The sequence below is a fragment of the Olea europaea genome, unplaced genomic scaffold (assembly GCF_002742605.1).
Source record: "Olea europaea var. sylvestris unplaced genomic scaffold, O_europaea_v1 scaffold969, whole genome shotgun sequence".
Classification (NCBI taxonomy): domain Eukaryota; kingdom Viridiplantae; phylum Streptophyta; class Magnoliopsida; order Lamiales; family Oleaceae; genus Olea; species Olea europaea.
This window is the reverse complement of record NW_019268191.1, coordinates 50,967-71,211: the sequence shown is the minus strand read 5'-3', so window position 1 is coordinate 71,211 and position 20,245 is coordinate 50,967. Positions and strand designations below refer to the sequence as shown.

At 31.2% G+C, this 20,245-nt stretch overlaps 1 protein-coding gene across 1 annotated transcript; it reads left to right on the top strand.

Annotated features, from left to right (window-relative positions):
• The first annotated feature begins 7,412 nt into the window (after window positions 1-7,412).
• Window positions 7,413-13,218, top strand: LOC111392717 (ATP synthase subunit beta, mitochondrial-like). Its single transcript, XM_023018110.1, has 9 exons — window positions 7,413-7,968; window positions 10,875-10,950; window positions 11,040-11,128; window positions 11,265-11,382; window positions 11,474-11,577; window positions 11,692-11,850; window positions 11,942-12,166; window positions 12,250-12,561; window positions 12,822-13,218. Exons 1-9 carry the CDS (start codon window positions 7,504-7,506, stop codon window positions 12,933-12,935), a joined length of 1,662 nt encoding a protein of 553 aa, XP_022873878.1. The 5' UTR covers window positions 7,413-7,503; the 3' UTR covers window positions 12,936-13,218.
• The last annotated feature ends 7,027 nt before the right edge of the window (window positions 13,219-20,245 follow it).

The window sequence follows — 20,245 nt, the reverse complement described above, 5'->3', positions numbered from 1 at the left end:
GAAATCAAAACCATATTCATGAACAAGTCATCAGACAGCTTAAACTTTAATGCTATTGGTTTTCAAGCAAGATGAGACACATCCAAGATGTACTCCTGTTTATTTTCTTTAGCCTTATGCTTTAGTAAAACTTAGTTAGCTAGAAACGTACTAGTTTCGGCCTTATCGCTTTTTTGTAAAACATTTTGGAATATTTTTCTTTAGAAATTTCTTGGCATATATCTTATTAGACACAGCGGCCCTAAATTTTGCTAGAATTTTATGATTCATGATCATAAGACATATGCAGTTTGAACAATCCCACTTATTCAATCTCGTTTTATTAGCGGAACCCTCATCCATAAGAGTAGTAAAATATTCGATCCGTAATGTAAGGTTTAGACCCATGCCGTCAAGAATGATAGAAACGTTCTGTTTTCAGCCCTTAAACTTAATTCAAACACAGAAATTGAATTGATATTGGCAGATATTGCAAAAGTAGATGGATTAAGCAAGTAGAGAACCTAAACCTAAATAACATATCCACATGAAAATCCATATTGGACAATCAATAATTCAAATAGTGGTGAGCCCCATCACAAGAGATCAAGCACAACATTGGTAGTTAGTCTTTGGATAGAAATATCAACTTATAAATGGTACTCTTAGTGTAGTAATCAAATATTAACAATAAATCCAGTCAAACATCAAGCCTATCTATCGACCGACTTAATGTTCACATAATGGAAAACTTTACAATTGTCGCATATTTATTATCACATGTGTACAAATAATTTTGCAAAATATGGACTTTCCTTTGGGCTGGCAAATATCTACATGAATTACGTACACACAACCTTCCTAATATTCCAAATAAATTAATTTAGGAAAGAGAGGTTACGTTGGTAACATGTTGTTTCAACTAATTGATTTTAGAAAATTAGTAATCCAAAGTAAATATAAAACACCAAGATTTGAATTGATTGTCCTTTGATATTATTATTATTCTTATTATTATTATTATTATTATTATCATTATTATTATTATTATTATTATCATTATTATTATTATTATTATTATCATTATTATTATTATTATTATTATCATTATTATTATTATTATTATTATCATTATTATTATTATTATTATTATTGAACTTAAAAAAAAAAGTAAAAAATAGTAGACATGCATTGCAATGCCCACAATCTTGGTGCTGAGTGTGCCTAGCAAAAAACTGGCGTAGCGGCACCTGGTGCTAGGTGTTGTAGGTGTTACTAATACCGTATCGCAGCGCTGCAGCATCACATATGGGCACCACAGCGCTACGGCACTGTTGTATTGTCGGAAAAATTGCCTTAAACCCAAATTTTACATATCTAGGGTTTGAAATTCACATTTGAAAATTTTTATAAAAAATTTAATTATGAATTTAAACCTTAAATTAAAATATTTCATAGCTTAATATATGATTTTTAACCACAACATTCTTCTTTTAATCCTAATTGTTTAGCACGGAGTCGACTATGATATTACTTGTTTGAATTTTTTATGGAACTCTTAAATCTCAAAAAATTATATATTCAGAATGGTTTCCACAATTTCAACACATATGGACCACACATAATCTACCAAACTTTAGATGATCTGATAATCAATAATCCTCAACAAGAAAGATGACCAAGTTTGGGGAGATATTTCAACACTATACACAAAAAAATAGATAAAGTATTCTAGCATATTAAAATAAACTATCAAAATCAACAAGTATCAATCAGAAAGTTGGAAATACAGGTTGGACAGATAGCTTAACAACCCTCAAAATGAACATTAGGATCCTTGCCTACTAATATAGAGATAAATTCTAAGGAGCAAGTGATGATAATAAAAAAAGTGGAAAACGATCAACCATGCTATAAATGTACAAGGATAAGTACCTCCACTCCCAAAGATTCATGTGAAGAGACCTAATAGAATTAATCAACATAGACTAATAGATGAAGAGGCAAGTGAAGAAAAAATCTGCACCAACATAAGATGATTAGGGAAAAAGTATAGAAACATCTACTAGTGAGGCACAAAGCCCTGTCAAAGCTTACCTGCCTCTTATTCATTTTCCACAGAAGCTCCAGAAGAACAAACAAGCTACAAAATTTGAAAAATTTCTAAAAGTTCTCAAACAGCACCATAGCGATATCTCATTCATTGATGCAATATTACAAATTTTAAATTAAACAAATTTTTTTGAGAGAGATGCTAACTAAGAAAAAAAGCTTTTGGAGTCAAACTATAGCACTAATAGAGGAAAGCAGTACAAGATTGGAAAACAAATTGCCTCCCAAATTGAAAGATCTGGGGAGTTTTGCTTCACCTATTTTTGGTGGATTTCATTGTGTTGAACATAAAAAAAGGATCAAGACATTTTAGTTATATTGGGCAGACCATTCTTACCAATAGGCCGAATACTAATTAACATGTAGAAATGTAAGCTCACATTGAGAGTGGAAGACAAGCAAAAGACATTTAATATTTACATCCTATTTATGCAATCATCCAACATCAATGATTGTTGTAGAATTGATGAGGATGAACTTCCTAATTAACGAAAAAATTCTAGTTCGAAGGAAATTTGATGAACTTCTTGGTAAAGATGAAAATGAAATATCAAAATTTAGAGAGAAAAGAAGGGGTGCATAAATGAAAAGTGCATAAAGTGCAAGGAAAGCATAGCTAGGTTCAAGCCACCATAAAAAAATCATTGTCCAAAGTCGAGCTTGAGACTATACATCAAGAATTAATAGGAGAAACTCTATTTTCTAAAGTGTACATTTTTCGTAATTACACTACGTATAGAAAATAGGATTGCATAATAATAGTAGGCATTTTTCCAAATTTTCCTAAAAAACATGTCAACGCGGCTCAACCACGGGTATACAACTTGTTGTAGGCAATAAAGCAATGTATGTCATGTCTGACACACGACCCAAGGGAAGAAAGACAACTTCTTCTTTCTCCTTCTCATTTTCGCACACATCCTCTACAAATTTTCAAAGTTCTTTAAAGAATCAAATGTATACATCACTAGTAAGCATCAAGCACTCCAATATACCATAAATTATGTATCAAACTTCATTCAATTCAAAGAAATCAAAGGTAGGATGTTAGAACCCTATATTTTTTAAAAATGAGGATTTTGATTTTTTTTTCATTGAATTGTTCGAAATTCTAGTGATGGAAGTAATTATATTGGTTGTTGGGAATTGAATTAAGCTTATCATGTGCAAAAGATTTTAAAATCATTTTTTTAAACCATTTTTTACATTCAACTTGGGGGTGTATGATAATTCCTTTTTTTAGCATCATTTTGTGATTAATTGATGGAGTTGTGATTATAATTAGATGATGTAGTTGATGGGTTATGACTGTCAGCAAAATTTGGGACCAAACACTTCAAGGAAACATTGAATTCAAAAAGGAATTTTCTTTGAACCCATGTTCAATGAATTTTTTCAATGAATCAATTGATGATATTTTCATGCAAACTTCGCACAATGCATTCTTGTATTGACATATAACATATTTGTGTGAAAAAAAAAAAATCTTCACTTGCATTGAAATTGGGATAATGTTGATATGAACATAAAAAACGGGGCACGGTAGAGCCTGCATCACTTCCCTGCATCTTCGTTTGCTACCCATTATGTCCCTTGTTATGTCCCTTCCATTGCATTTTGTCTCTGTCATCTGTTGTATCCTGCATGCATCCCATCATTCCACCCCCTTCATTTGCTATTTTTTGCAAACGAATTTGATGTGTTTGATTATGGGTTACTAATGTATTCTACGATCTTCATTGTAGGAAAATATGGCATCAAAATCGTAGGATAGCTTCAGATGAGAAAAAAAGAAAAAGAGAAGCGGACTAAAGATTCTTCAAATTCAAGTTTCATATCCATCATCTTATTAACATTCGGTAAGTCGTAGTTTCCCTCTCTTAATTCAATTTCTATATTTTTATTATAATTTTCTCTACATTGAGGATAATGTAAAAATTAAGTTTGGGGGTGTAGTTTAGTTAGTTTGCTATATTTGTTTGTTCGGATTATGTGCATAAAAAAATTTGAAAATATTGAAAACTTTACAAAAATAATTATATTTTATTTTATTTTATATGTTTTTACTTGAGTTAGATAGCCTCGTCGGCTATGATTATGATTATTTGGAATTATTTTATAATGCATAAATTGTGAATAAGTGATGCATTTTTTCTAATTTGATACTTCTTCATGCTAGATCATACATATTAAACATAATAGTCATGACAATTATTATTATATTGATAGTATAGTTTCATCTAATGGTGACTTAAGTTAACGAACCAAGATCATATTATCTACCATAACTACTTAATCAATTAAAATGAATAGCTTGGGTGCGGCTGATTCGTTATTGAAATCTATTTAGATATCTGTTGATTCTGTGCATGTTGAACATTTGGGTAGAAAGATTTTATAGCCAACAAGTAAAAGCTAGATAGTAACCATCTACTAAAGGTTTGATTCCAATCACTTGTGTAAAAAAAAAAGGGCATTGCACTAGCCGAGGCACGTATGAAAAAGTTACCTACATTCTTATGTGAGCTAGTCTTGAGTAATACGACCCTATTCATTATCAATGTTTAGGATCCAATCAATTGGGGAAGAAGGCTGCGTGCAATGAAGAGTAAAAACTACCTTCAAAAATCAAAGAGAAATATGAAAAATAGAAGAAGGGACACAATAAAAGAAAAGAAAAATACACCAAAGTATGTTGAGATAGTGGTAAAATAACCACAAGCATTGTTTTTTCCCAACTAAGCCTTGGATACTTAGTATGAAATTTAGCCCTTGTTTGAGCCACATTAGTTCCATAAGAATGCATTTTGAATTGTGTATTGATGGAAAATATGCGGTTAAAAATTAGAAGAAGTTTTGAATTTGCGTATAATATTATTTTATTGGGTAATGCATGGTTGAAATAATATCAAATTACCGTTTAAGAATGTTTTTTTTTTTTTTTTTTGAAAATGTTAGTCAAATAGGGCCTTAGATTTTTGGTGAAGGTTATTATCCTAGTTAAAGCTTGGAGACGTTAAAATTTAGGGAGAATCGTTACATATTAAGATAACAACTTTCATTGGCGAAACTCAATCAAATTAGAGTGGGAAAAGAATGAGTCTTGTGAAATCAATCTTAGAATAAATAGCACGGGTATGTGAATGAAAAACACGTTTGGGGATGTGCATCCCACTAGAGGGAAAGGAAATTTTTTGACTTTTTAGGGTTGGAAAATAAACAACAAAAAAGCTCATAATTATTGGATTGACTATGCATGCACATACACATATCAATCAACCATTGGATGAATAAAGAGTTAGTTTTATATGCATTACTTATGAACGTTTGTTTTGTTTGCAAATATATTTAGTAGATAGTCCTGCTCGCGGCGAACAAGAGTTTAAGTTTGAAGTATTTGGTAAGTAAATTTTATGCACTTATTCAACTTCCTATTCTTATTGATTTATCATTATTGAGCGAATATCTACTTAATTTTAGGAAGCAACAATAAAATATTTTTTAGAACCTTAAGACGTATAAGGTTTATACTTCTTTTAGAGTATAAACACAACATTTATTTATAGCCCTTGTTTGAGCCCCATTTTGATGGGAAAAATGAATTTTTGAATAGTGTATTGATGTGAAATGTGTGGTTAAAAAATAATGAAAGATTTTGAATTTGCGTGTAATATTATTTTATTGAAAAATGAGTGGTTGAAGTTATGTCAAAATACTGTTGAAGAATTCATTTTCTCCAAAGAATGGGGATCAATCAAGGGAATAATATTGTTTAAATAGTCATGTTTCATCAAGCATGTCAACATGAAATTTTCATCAAGAATATGATATACAAAATTTTGTTTTTTTTTCAAGAGTAATAATAGAATATTATTTTAATTTGTATGTTTGAATTTATACTTCTTCAGAAGCAACAAAATTATCCAAATAAAACATTCATTTTCAAATAATGCTATAGGTAATTGATTTAGATAGTTTTTCTTCAAGAATAATAATACAATGTTCTTTTTGGAATACCGTACCGAAATACAAATAATGCTATAGGTAATTGATTTAGATAGTTTTTCTTCAAGAATAATAATACAATGTTCTTTTCGGAATATTGTACCGAAATATTTCACGAAAAACAATAAATTCAAGCAAATGCTTATCTATTATAAATTGGTATAATCAAAACGATATTATAAGATCAAATAACAATAATTCTGGAATATTGAATTCATATATTGTATGAAAAACAATACATTCAAGCAAATATTTATCTATCATAAATTGATATAATCAAAACTTATTATCAGATAAAATAACTATAACATTTTGTTATTCAATTCAAAGTTAAGAGAATACCATTATTATTATTTTTGTTAGAGAATAAGAGTTCCTTCGTATACTCAATTGATTAAAATTTATTGACTTTCTTTGGTTGAAGGAAAAATTATTTTTTTCTATCCCAACAGGCTAAAGATTTGTGGGCAATAAGATAAATAAATTTTGCATACTCAATTACTTATAACCTCGTATTGATAACATGTCATAAATTAGGGAATAAAAGAGAAGAAAGTATAGAAATCAATAGATAACTTGTGTATTTTATTGAGAATCAAAGTCCGATATCCATATAAAAGAATTAATGCTACAAGTCATATAATAATAATAATAATAATAATAATAATAATAATAATAATAATAATAATAATAATCACTCCGTTCCAATTATATAGGCTGAGTTCCTTTTTCTCTTGTCCCAAATATATAAGTTTATTTTTTAATTTAGAATATTTTGTCCTGTTCCTTTACCGATATGCTCATTCAATTTTTCCCATTTAATATGTCAATTTCTTGAAATTCCAAATGCACATATTTCTCACTTTTTAAAAATATGGAACAACTATAATTTCTTCTTTTTCAAAGTGTATATATATATATATATTATAGAAAATATCTTAACTCTTGTGAAAAATAAAATAAACCTATAAAATTGGGACAAAGAGAGTAATAAATAGGCGGGGGGGTTTTTGAGCCACATTATTTCAAAAAAATACATTCTTAAACAGTAATTTGACATCATTTCAACCACATATTTTTCAATAAAATAATATTACACGTAGATCAAAATTTTTTATTTTTTTAACCACACATTTCTCATTAATATACTGTTCAAAAATACATTATTATCAAAATAAAGTGACTCAAACACTCCTGGGACTATAGAATGATCATTCAAAAATATCAACTTATTTACAACAAATAAAATATTACCTATTATTAAAAATTATCAACTTTTTTGACTATTATAATCACAGTAAAAATGTTAATAACCGTCTCTCTCTCCCTCCTTCAACCCTAGCTTTCGCTATTTTCCTACTCCCGTCACTCTTCCTCCACCAAATTCTCCATAACCACAGCTACGCCATGGCTTCCCGGAGGCTCTTAGCCTCGTTTCTCCGCTACTCATCCCGTTCTCCATTCTCCAGATCCCCATTTTCCGCTCCCAAACCCAGGACCCCTTCTGTTTCTCGCCCTTCCCCCTTCGGTCACTTTCTGCACCGCGCCGCTCAATATTCCAACTCACCCGCCGCCTCCTCTAATCCTCCACCTAAAAAATCTGACGAGCCCAGTGGTAAAATTACGGATGAGTTCACTGGAAAAGGCGCGATCGGGAAGGTTTGCCAGGTGATCGGTGCCGTGGTTGATGTGAGGTTCGACGAGGGATTGCCGCCTATTTTAACGGCGTTGGAGGTTTTGGATAATCAGATCAGGGTGGTTCTTGAGGTCGCACAGCATTTGGGTGAGAATGTTGTAAGGTGTATTGCTATGGATGGTACTGAAGGGCTTGTTCGTGGCCAGAGAGTGCTCAACACCGGCTCCCCCATCACCGTGAGTTTCGTCCCCGATATTTCTGTTCTTTTATTTTGTTGAATATTGTTTGAGTTTGATGGCTGGGATCTGGGGAATAGATCTAATTTTTATTATAGAATAAACTGTTTTATTCTTACTCTTGCAAGGTATGAAACTTTCCTAAACTGAATAATTTCGGGTATGTTTGATTGGCATGGAAAAGAAAATATTTTCCTTGTTTTGAGGAGATCAGAAACCAATCTCCTCAAAGAAAGTATTTTCTTCAAAATAAGGAAAACTAGGCATATTTTCAAAGGTTTGAAAATATTTTTCATGGGAAAAAATGGCAATCAAACACTCCAAATTTTGAAATTCGGGTGGAAAAGGCCATTTTCCAATCAAACCCGCTATTAGTGTACGAAGACGATACTATGGACCCCTTGTTCTGAAATAATCCACTGAACAAGGAATGTTATTTGTTCTATAATATTGGTAATGATGAAACAATTATGTTTGTCAGAACAAATAGAAGTAGATTTATTCTATACTCAATAAGTGCCAATATGCAGCTGGGGTTGATTTTATTTTCTATCTGCAAATGTGTCCTTCCTTATTCCTCATTCTATTTGTAAAAACTTTCCTTTATTTCTTCTTTTATTTTTGTTTATGAATTTCTTTATCTCTATATGGTTAAAATAAATATGATAAACCATAATATAAAAGCAATAAAATAGTGTCATTATATTTTGACATCAGTGAATTATGTGTCTATTCCTTTTCTTTCATAATTTTTATGAGTTTTAGCCCTGAATATGTGAAACAATGCTTATGAATTTTGCTGATGTTACTTAAGGTGGGCTTATTTATTGCTTTAGATTAGATGCTTGTAAAATGTGATTGACCCATTTGGGTTTAGGATAAATAAAATGTCCTAGTTCTAATCCAATTTGGCCTGTGCCAGTAATGGTTGCCTGTCAAGATAAATTTCATGCATTAAATAATGGACAGTTCAAATTTAATTTTCAAATATGAAGTGGATCAAGTTTTCTTGTAACTGTGTTTTATGCACGTTCCTCTTATTACTAATCTGACTGTTGAATATGAGAGGCTACACGGCATGATATTTGGACTTCAGTACTTGACTTGTGAAGATTTTGACTTGCAATTCTTTTCTTTAATTTGAAGTGCTGGATTTGATGTTCTACTTATATAAATTCTTTGCAAGTGTTGCCTTTTTATTTGTATTTTATTTTATTTTTTTGAATTTCATTTTTGCTGTTAATTTAAAATGATATTATATAATGCTCATTGGCCTCTAGAAATTATCTAGGCTACTCAATTGGTTGTGCTATATTGGACTTAATTGAGCTAGTTATCTTTTATGATTAGAGTTTTGTTTTATTTAGTCTCTGTTTGGTGGAAATTAAAATTCAGATTTTAATCTAAGTCAAAGTCTAAAATTAATTTTAATTGCACATTTCATGTGACCTATAACTTTTCGAGTCTGAGTTAATTTTAACCACGTATTTCATAAATATACTAAAAATCTAATTTTAATTCCCACCATGGGCTTAACTGATTATCTTTTTATTTTACAAATGCCCTTCAAGATTCATTTATTCCAAACTAAATAATAAATCTTGATTCTGATTTAGGAATTTGAACTTGCAATGTATAATGCATCTCTTATTAACAATATGATTTTGACTAGAATTTTACTTTGATGGAAAAGCTTGCACTCTAAAATTGATAACACACGCACTAACTGCACCCGCACACATATGTTAGAGAGAGAGTTCCATAGAAGAAAGTTGAATATGGAGTCAAATGATGGAAATTTCTTACTTCCTATACTTCATCCACAAGGTTCAAAATGATTTGAATGGACTCTTTTCTCCTCCTTACTTTTTACACTTCGAACACACAAAAAAGGTCAGCATGTTTGGGTGCGAGCTTGTTTGGAGCAGTGGAGCTTTTAAGCTGCATAAAGTCCACATATTTTGCGTAGCTTATAATCTCCGGAAAGTATGGGCACCCTTACTTGAGCGTATCTGGTTGGAGTTTATTGGCTATCTTATAAGCCACGCAAATTGAGGGATCAAACTTTGTGGTTTAAAAGATAGCCGATAAGTTGCAACTAAAATATGCTCTGAGTTTAAGCTCCAGTAAGTTGTGCCCAAACATGCTCTCAAACTTTTGTTCAATCAAATTCAACTCAAAGTTGGGTGGGCATAAATGTAATTGAAGAGTCTGTTATTTAAGTTAAATGGAATTCAACTTCTTTTCGTCCAATAATGTCAGTTGAAATCAAATTGCTAACAAGAGATATGACGTAAATCTAAGACGAGATTACATTCTAATTTCAATATCCAAGACTTGGGCCATGGAAAAGTAAATACCAATTAAGTCCAATGAAGCTCAACTAATTGTTAGAAACCAATTGATTTTATTTAAAACTATTTTAAATATAACAAAGGAAAAGGTGGAAACATTTTCCTATAAATAGGACTTAGGTCTTGTTCAAGAGAAAAAATTACAAGTCTGGAAGAAGAAAAGAAGTGTGATCAAAAGAGAAGTATTATCTGCTATCTGTCAATTCCAAGTCACTGAAATGCCAAAAAGGATTGAGTCTAGTCAAATAAAAAGGCATTCAAGTCCAACTCCTGAAAGTTCAGAGAAGATCAATTCTAAACAAATGCATAAATCAATCTCCGAATTTGTGAGCTTTCAAATAGATTTGTTTGTTATTAATAAATTTCTATTTTAGTTGGAATTGCTGGATATTACTTCAGAAGTTTTCTGTACATAATGTTGCCTTTGATTTCTGCAGAATTTTATGATGCATGCTCTATTTAGAGCAGGTTGTGGTGATGTTAAATGACAAGTGCATGCTGTGGTGATATGATACAACAATGATTTAATTTTTATCATTTTTTGATGGGTAGGTTCCTGTTGGTAGACCAACACTTGGTCGTATCATGAATGTCATTGGAGAGCCTATTGACGAGAAAGGAGATATCAGTGAGTTAATTGTTTATTCTAATTGATTAGCAACTCATTTAGTACTAGAAAAGGCTTTTGGCACTACTGAAAAATGAATGCTGCAACAGAAACGGATCACTATTTGCCAATTCATCGTGAAGCTCCTGCTTTTGTCGAGCAAGCAACTGAACAACAAATTTTGGTTACTGGAATCAAGGTAATTACCCTTCACTTTGAATATTCTCAGTAGCTTCCCCTTCACTGGGAATTTGAATTTTATGTAGTTCTTTTTCTCTAAAATTAAAATACATATGTATTGGTTTGGATGTTAACATCTTGTCTTGGTATCCCAGGTTGTTGACCTCCTTGCTCCATATCAAAGGGGAGGAAAGATTGGGTTGTTTGGTGGTGCTGGTGTAGGAAAAACGGTGCTCATTATGGAACTTATTAACAATGTCGCCAAAGCCCATGGTTAGCTGCTGTCACCATATTTTTTCAGGCCTTTAAATGCCCTAGTCATACTCACAATTCTGCTCATCTTTTGTTGCTTGTTTTTTTCAAGGTGGTTTCTCTGTCTTTGCTGGTGTTGGTGAACGCACTCGGGAGGGTAACGATTTGTACAGGGAAATGATTGAAAGCGGTGTCATTAAGCTTGGTGAAAAGCAGGTTTGTTAAGTTTTAACCATCCATAGTTGTTTCATCTACTTATATTCACCTTTATCCTTGTATCATCTTCCTTTATATGATCTTATACTTTATAATTTGCTACCTTTTTTTTAGGCTGATAGCAAATGTGCTCTTGTATATGGCCAAATGAATGAGCCCCCTGGTGCTCGTGCTCGTGTTGGGCTTACTGGGTTGACTGTGGCTGAGCACTTCCGAGATGCTGAAGGGCAAGATGTGCTTCTCTTCATTGATAACATTTTCCGGTTTACTCAGGTAGGCCTGCATTTCATGGTCATCGTTGCTTTTTTGATCAATTTATATGTTGATTTAGTTTTCTAATCCCTAGCACAAACATTTCTTGCAGGCCAACTCAGAAGTGTCAGCTTTGCTTGGGCGTATCCCTTCTGCCGTAGGTTATCAACCGACTTTGGCTACAGATCTTGGGGGCCTTCAAGAACGTATTACTACGACTAAGAAAGGTTCTATTACGTCTGTCCAAGCCATTTATGTTCCTGCTGATGACTTGACAGATCCTGCTCCGGCTACAACTTTTGCTCACTTGGATGCCACTACTGTGTTATCACGACAGGTACTGGAGTTTATTCAAATTACTTACTGTTAAAAAAAACTATGTCCACCTATATAATTTGATTGTTTTCTTCGTTTGATCAGATTTCTGAGCTTGGTATCTATCCCGCTGTTGATCCACTTGATTCGACATCCCGTATGCTCTCACCTCACATTTTGGGAGAGGACCACTACAATACAGCCCGTGGTGTTCAGAAAGTTCTTCAAAACTACAAGAATCTTCAAGATATTATTGCCATTCTTGGAATGGATGAGCTCAGTGAAGATGACAAATTGACCGTTGCGCGTGCTCGTAAAATTCAACGATTCTTGAGCCAGCCTTTCCATGTTGCAGAGGTTTTCACAGGTGCCCCTGGCAAGTACGTTGAGTTGAAGGAGAGCATTGATAGTTTCCAGGTAACTACGATCTCTACAACTCATGCTAGACTCTTTCCTTCCCATTAGTCTTTTAAGCTATATTTACAAATCTGGACTTGATGCTGTAATATATGATCTGATACGACAAAATTTAGTGATTGAGGTTCTATATTTCTTCAAGGAGTTATATGTTATATGTTCGACCATCGCATTCTCCTTTCTTTACTGTGACTTTTTGCTTTGGTCAACATGTTGACTTCAGTTGTGTTGTTTCAATGCTCAATTTTCATTATGTACAGGGAGTCTTGGATGGAAAATACGATGACCTTCCAGAACAGTCATTTTACATGATTGGAGGAATTGAAGAGGTCATTGCCAAGGCAGAGAAGATTGCAAAGGAATCTGCTACCTAGATGGATCAAAATTGCATGACTTGTCTCTCTACTGATAATTGCGAAAACAAGTTCGACTGTGGCTATGCCAACATCTGGATTTCAATTTTTCTGGAGACCATAAATTCCCATTTTTATCCTGTTTTATCAAGCGCGGATTGTGATAGATGTGGACCCAATAGCCTCCTTGCCAAGCCCTCCCATTTTTTTATCTTGTCACATAATAAGGGGGGACAAGATTGCAGATTGTATATTTATCCTCGATTCTTTTGGATGCCTTAATTATAATGTGTTGTTTACCCTCTCTTGTACCCATGCCGTAATTTGCTTATCATAGTGCGATTCCTCGTGCCAGAAATTTGTTATTTAATACAAGAATTCGTCCTCGGGTTGTATTCTCTCTATTCTAGGTGCTTCTTGTAGTTATCTGGACGACTGGACCTCCAAGTATGTGTTCGCACATTGAGATGTGTTCCCAAATGGATATTCAAGTGGTGGTACGAGTTATAATGTGTTTAGCTTTCCCCCTATACTCTCTACGGGAAGCAAGATTGATGCCATAATCGATTATCTGTTGGAGCGAGCTAGTTTGATTCTTCGGTACATAATTGATGGATTGTAAGGCTTGCAAGACACTCAAGCAACCCTTTTTGTGCACTCATGAAGCCAGTCTATAAAATCTGACGAGTCCATTTCTTGGGCTGAGGAAGAAGTGACGGTTTGTGAGAAAAATGAAACAATAAAAAAAATCAGCTTGATGGTTCAGACAATTTAATTATAGGGAAGGCTGGATGGTAAAGAGAATAATGTCGTTGTAGGCGATAAAAATTTGATTCTCACCTAATCAGGGTTTAAATGACTGAGAAGGATGTATTTGAGTTTTGATCATCACTGGACTTCTATTTCAACCTTCGGTGCTTTTATTTCTTCTGGATCTGCTTACATTTGCCTCATTTTTGCAAATTTTACCAGATAATTTTGTGGTTTACTTTGATGAAGTTTTCAACAGATGGCACCAATTTATTAGCGATAGAAATTTGATCAACAAATTCCAAACGTAGTCAAATTTCTCTCTCTTCAACTGGCTGATTTTGATGTTCAAATTGGAGCAATGAAGAACATCACTAAAGCTTTAGTCAAACGAAGGAGTGATGAGGCCCAATGAAAAAATAATAGTGGCCAGCTTTGTATAAACATTTAACCGAATTTCACTGAGGTTAACTAACCAACACCTTTTTCCAACTTTAGTTTAGTGGACAAATTAATTCACATGAAGCTAGAAAAGGTAAAACGTCTACTTCTTTTGCCAGATAAAACAGTTTGCAAAAGATAAACGTGCAACTCATCTTTGGCACCATCACTGTCCTATCTGACTATCTCCATCAAAATTTCATGTTAATACAATGAGCTATCCCGTCACTGTGGTGCCTTCAGTGAAGGTCAGGTCGCGAGTATTAGTTGATGATGCGGTCCTTTGATTTACCTCAACGATCGTCACTGTAAGCTACATATGAGATGGCAATCTCTACGGTCACCAGAGATTTAAAATGGTGCCAACAGCTACCTCGACAGCTTAATGGCACTAGCTGGAGGCTTCATTTTGACCAAAGCTTTTTGTTAAGCAATTGGATGGCAAAGCTACGTTTCACAACTCGCAGCTCAAACTAGAAGAAATCTAATCTTTTTTGCTTCATTTTTGTGTTGGGTTTTTTAACGATAGAAATATAAAAGCGATGATAATAAACCACAATCACAGAGTAGAAAAATAAAAGAACACCAAAAAATGTTCATTCAGCTCAACAAATGTCTAATTTGGGGAGCTCGGTGACAGATGTGTTTTACTCATGAGTTTATGCCAATTTTAATTTGATTGTGAGCTAGATTTTTGAACGTTTTTAATGTGTTTATTAGTGTTATTTTATAGGATTGTTGAGATATAGATAAAAGAGCAAAAGAGGCAAAACACAATGTAGATTGAACGACTGGCACCCCGATGCCGAAATAGTGGAGCCCAAGGGCCACACGAAGAAGCGAAATTGGCAAAAAGGGGGTAAAATCCAAAGTTTGGGGACTAAATTGTAAATTCTCAAAAGTTGTGTCAAATATCATGATGAATATTCGAGAATGCTAGGTGTCAATTAGAAGTCAAAAGGAATGAAATTATGATCAAAATATTTTCACAAATCAATTTTTAACTACACTAAGACGCTCTGAATTTTCGGCTCAAGATTGAAACCCATTTTTGACCTAATAAACATTTGAATTGAAAAAAGGACTATTTCAAGCAAAGTTGTAACCCTTTGAATTAGCTTTACGACCAAACTTAAATCGCCTCAATCGGATATTGGAAGAGAACGTTATGAAAAATAATAATAAAGGAAGTGCAGTTAGATTCTCTACCCGCTGCGCCTCCAAATCACACTGGGTGTGTCTAGCGTGTTTTTAGCCCGTTTTAAAGTTCATAAAAATCCTACTTTCGATACAAACGAGGAGGCAACTATAAATACAAGTGTCCTCACTTTTGAAGGGGATTTGCACACATTGGGAGGCAAGGAATTTTGAGAACCAAAGAAGCAATTCAAGAGAGGAAAAAAGTAATTCACCGTTTGAAGTGTTGACTAGAAGAGGAAGAAGTATTTGGTACAAGATTAATTTTTTTTCTTCTTCATCTATACTACAAATTCGGTGATGTATTTAGTAGTCATATATTGTTCTTCTTCTTTCATTACGAGTAGCTAAAATACGTGTTAGGGTGAATAATGTAACCTAATTGAGATCCTTCATGTCTTTTAATTAACATTCTTGTTCTTTATTCTTTCATATGTTGATTTTACTATGAGTTTATGCATTGAATTACTTAATCACTAATTTGATGATTTTGTAAATCTTTTACGAATCGAGAGGTGAGTTTAGGATTTAGACCATATAGTAAAATTCGATAAATTGGTATAACGTGCAAAGATACCTATACTGATTAATGCGGTCATAACTGATTTTTTAGAACAAAATTCCATTTAACTATGCTTGATTCGTATAGAGATATGGAATTGATAAATAGATTCAATGAGAACTCGAAAGGGATAAATTGAATATAATAGAAGAATTCGACTGAACAGTACATTAGACTTTTGAATCTTGAATTGAGACATAAAGGTGATCAAAATGTGAAATTGTTCAGCTGTAATATGTGTAATACTTTAATTAATTAAAAAGGAAAGTCAAACAAATATTGATAAAAAAATGTCAAGAATTAAGAGAGAGAGAGAGAGAGAGGAAAATTCACCAACGTGTTAGAAATTAAATGATTTATACTATTAGGCTTGAATTCCTCAATTTTGAAAGGTAAGTAAAATGTTACTTATTGTCAAGTTATATTTAATTTTATAGTTGTTAAATTGTTAGATTAAATTCAATTTTATTAAAAGAGTTAAGTATAATAAATTATGAAATTGGGTAAAATGAAAGAAAAACTAATTTTAGTGATTAAAGAGACTTTAGAAATCGCTTAAACGTGAAATGATTAAATTTGAGTATAGCTTATTTAATTATTAAAATTACTTAAAATAATTAATTATTGATTTAAAAATTATATCATATTTCAGGGTGGTGATACGGATATCGGGACAGCTTACCAACCGAATTGATTTTGGCGTATATAGTTCTGTGAGTGGAAAAATATTAATATTTTAAAGTATTTATAAATTAAGTACATTAGTAAAATATGTGTAATTATGTGTTCGATTTTATGATTATTACAGAAATCTCTTTTATTATGATACATGTGGAATCTCAAAGATGATTTATAACACATTTGTGACTTGGTATGTAAGACATGTAATATTGAAATTTGGTTGGTATGTGAGACATGTAATATTGAGATCGGCCAGAAAAATACTCATGATTATATACTTCTTATAGTTCACAGAGGGGCATTGGTCATATTCTATCATACACGGAAGGATCTTGACCTGACATTGGATCTTGAACCTCTTATTTCTCGATACCTCTTCCTTAAATCTTGTCATTTCCTTGTGCTAAATCTTCCATTAATACTATTATCATATTATACGTGCAATGTATTAAAATATAAACAAACTGTAAACGACAAAGATGGACTAAGATGTAAACAAATAAAATTAACATAAAAATGACAATGAAAATGTGTTGCAAGTATTAGCATCTATATTTGCTTTTGCCCATTATTTCAAGCAACCTGGAGAGGGACAACTTTTTCTGCAATTGGTAAAATGTGATGGGAGTATTAGCATCCCTCTCTTTTTCCGACTATATATAAAAAGGGGAACGTGAGGGCACTGTAGAAAGCAACAGTGTCTTGATCCATCTTTACTGTAACATTTTTGTTTTTTGTTTTTTCAATTGGGGGCCAAAAACGATGCCGTTTGTTTGATATATATTTTATTTTATTATACACTACCTCCAAATTTACTGCAACACGCAATTTTCATTCCTCCCCCACTCCGATATAGATATATATAGTAAGGATATAAGAAAAAAAATCACTTATATATATATATATATATATAAAAAGATAAAGATAATATGCGACATAAATTTTTTTACAACATATTACTTGTAAATAAAAAATTTGAAGAAAAAAGAATTAAAGAGAATTTTCAATTGAAAAAAAAATTATAACGTAGAACTACAAAAAAAAAAAAAGTAATATCTCCGTGCACGGGGCAAAAGCCTCAGTGCACGGAGGAAAGAAAAAAAAATAAAAAAATTAGGAAGGACTCTGTGCACGGAGGACCATGGCTCTTCGTGCACAGAGAAAGAAATAAATTTTTTTTTTTTTACTTATGTTTTTGAGTTCATTTTCAAACTCATTACGGAATATCAAATAAAGTCAAAATATTACATTCTTATTATCGTTTTGAAGTACTCGTGGCATAGTATTGCACGTCGTTAACGGTGCGTGAAGCAATCAATCGTAGCCAATGTTATGGGACGTCAAAGTAGGCATTTTCAAACTATATTTCAAAATTTTCGATAACAAGCTAACTTTAAAAATTCATCGACGATTGTACGATAGTCGAATTGATAAATGTTTTACATTTTCTAGAAACTCATTTTGAGAACTATATCGTAGAGACATCAAATTATCCAAATAGATATCAAAAATAGTTAAACGGATATTAAACGTATGTGTTAAAAAATACGTATAAATCGTTTTTTCTTAAAAAAATCAATTATTTTATTACTATTTCGAAATTTTCGATAACAAGTTAACTTTAAATATTTGTCGACTATTGTACAATAGTCGAATCAATAAATATTTTACATTCTCTCGAAACGCATTTTGAGAACTATATCTAAATAAATATCGAAAATAGTTAAACGGAGATTAAACGTATGTATTAAAAATGCTTATACGTCGTTTTTTCTTAAAAAAATCAATTATTTTATAATGATTTATTCTTTTTTCACAATAATTTTCTCAATGTATCATTTTGCTCAAAAAAATTATGTGGTATGATGGAAATTTTTTTCTCTATGCACGGAGTGAATATGCTTTTTTTTCATCATTTTATATATTGAATTACTACTAGAAAATTAAATTTTATCTCAAACTATTAAAAAATATTGATTAATTATAAAAAATTTGAAGAAAAAAATTAAGAAGAATTCTAAATTGAAAAAACTATTATTTATAACATAAAACTACATAGAAAAAAAATTCTCAAATCTAAATTTCTGTTTTGAATTATTAAGAGAAAAGAATTATAAATTGAAAAAAAAATTATAATGTGAATAACAAAAATTTAAATTTTTTTAATTCTTTTTTCTTCAAATTTTTTACTTAAAAGTAACTTTTTACAAAATATTTCTTTATTTTTTTTATATAAAAGTAATTTTTTTTGCTTATATCCCTACTATATATCCTTACTATATAAGAGTGGTTGAGCATGGAGTGGTGGGAGGTATGGAAATTACGTGTTGCAGCAGTTTCTTACAGTATAATAAAATATTTTAAAGTAAAAAAATTTTTTTTTTATATATTTCGACTTCGTTTGATTATGTTTTATTACAGTATAATAAAATATTTTAAAGTTAATATTAAGTTTTATTATGAAAAGAAAAGAATTAAAAAATTTTAAAGTAAAAAAAAAATTTATTTAAGAATGTAATTCTTAAATTAAAAAAAAATTTAAAAGTGTCTTTCCGTACACGGATATTGTCTCTATGCACGGAGACTTGTGTCTCCCTGTGCACAGAGACTTTTTGTCTCCGTACACGGAGTATTTTTTTTTTTTGTTTAATATTTGTGTTGTTTACATTATAAATTTTTTTCCAATTTAAAATTCTTTTCTCTTAATAATTCCAAACAGGGATTTAGATTCGAGATTTTTTTTTTTTTTTTGCTTTGTAGTTCTACATTATAAATAATCGTTTTTTCAATTTAAAATTCTTTTTTCTTCAATTTTTTTACTTAAAATAACTTTTTAAAAATATTTTATGTTTTATACTATCTTTATTTTTTAATTTTTTTTATATAAAAGTGACTTTTCTTTTTTTATATCCCTATTATATCTATATAAGAGTGGTCGAGCACGGAGCGGTTGGTGGCATGAAAATTGCGTGTTACAGTAGTTTCTTACAATATAATAAAATATATAGCAGGTAAGGCAAATAACGCCGAAAATATATAGCAAGTAAGGCAAACGGCGCCGTTTCCCTTACCTATTATATATTTTATTATTATATTTAAGAAAAGACAATCTAAATTTACTGCAATACGCAACTTTTCATATCTACCCCCAAATATTTAAAGCAGTATTATTACTATAAAATTAAATATTATCTGAAATTATTAAAAAATAAAAATAAAAATAATATAAAATAGAAAATATTTCTAAAAGGTAAAAAGTTACTTGTGAGTAAAAAAATTAAAGAGAAAGAAATTAAAAAAGAATTTTAAGTTGAAAAGAAAAACTGTTTATAATGCAAATCAAAACTAAATTTTTGTTTGGAATTATTAAGAGAAAAGAATTTTAAATTGAAAAAAAAATTATAATGTAAACAACAGAAATATTTAAAAAAATAAAAAATAGTTAAACGAAAATTAAACGTATATGTTAAAAAATATGCATAAGTAGTTTTTCTTAAAAAAATCAATTATTTTGTTACTATTTCGAAATTTTCGATAACAAGCTAACTTTAAAAATTCGTCGACGATTGTGCGATAGTCGAGTCATAAATGTTTTACATTCTCTCGAAACTCATTTTGAGAACTATATCGTTGAGATATCGAATGATCTAAATAAATATCGAAAATAGTTAAACGGATATTAAATGTATGTGCTAAAAAT

What these genes read in the sequence shown, in the direction of transcription:
- LOC111392717 (XM_023018110.1), top strand. Translation starts at nt 7,504, where the DNA reads ATGGCTTCCCGGAGGCTCTTAGCCTCGTTTCTCCGCTACTCATCCCGT. An exon ending in ACACCGGCTCCCCCATCACC is followed by an intron (nt 7,969 to 10,874) that starts GTGAGTTTCGTC and finishes TTTGATGGGTAG; the next exon opens with GTTCCTGTTGGTAGACCAAC. An exon ending in CTACTGTGTTATCACGACAG is followed by an intron (nt 12,167 to 12,249) that starts GTACTGGAGTTT and finishes TCGTTTGATCAG; the next exon opens with ATTTCTGAGCTTGGTATCTA.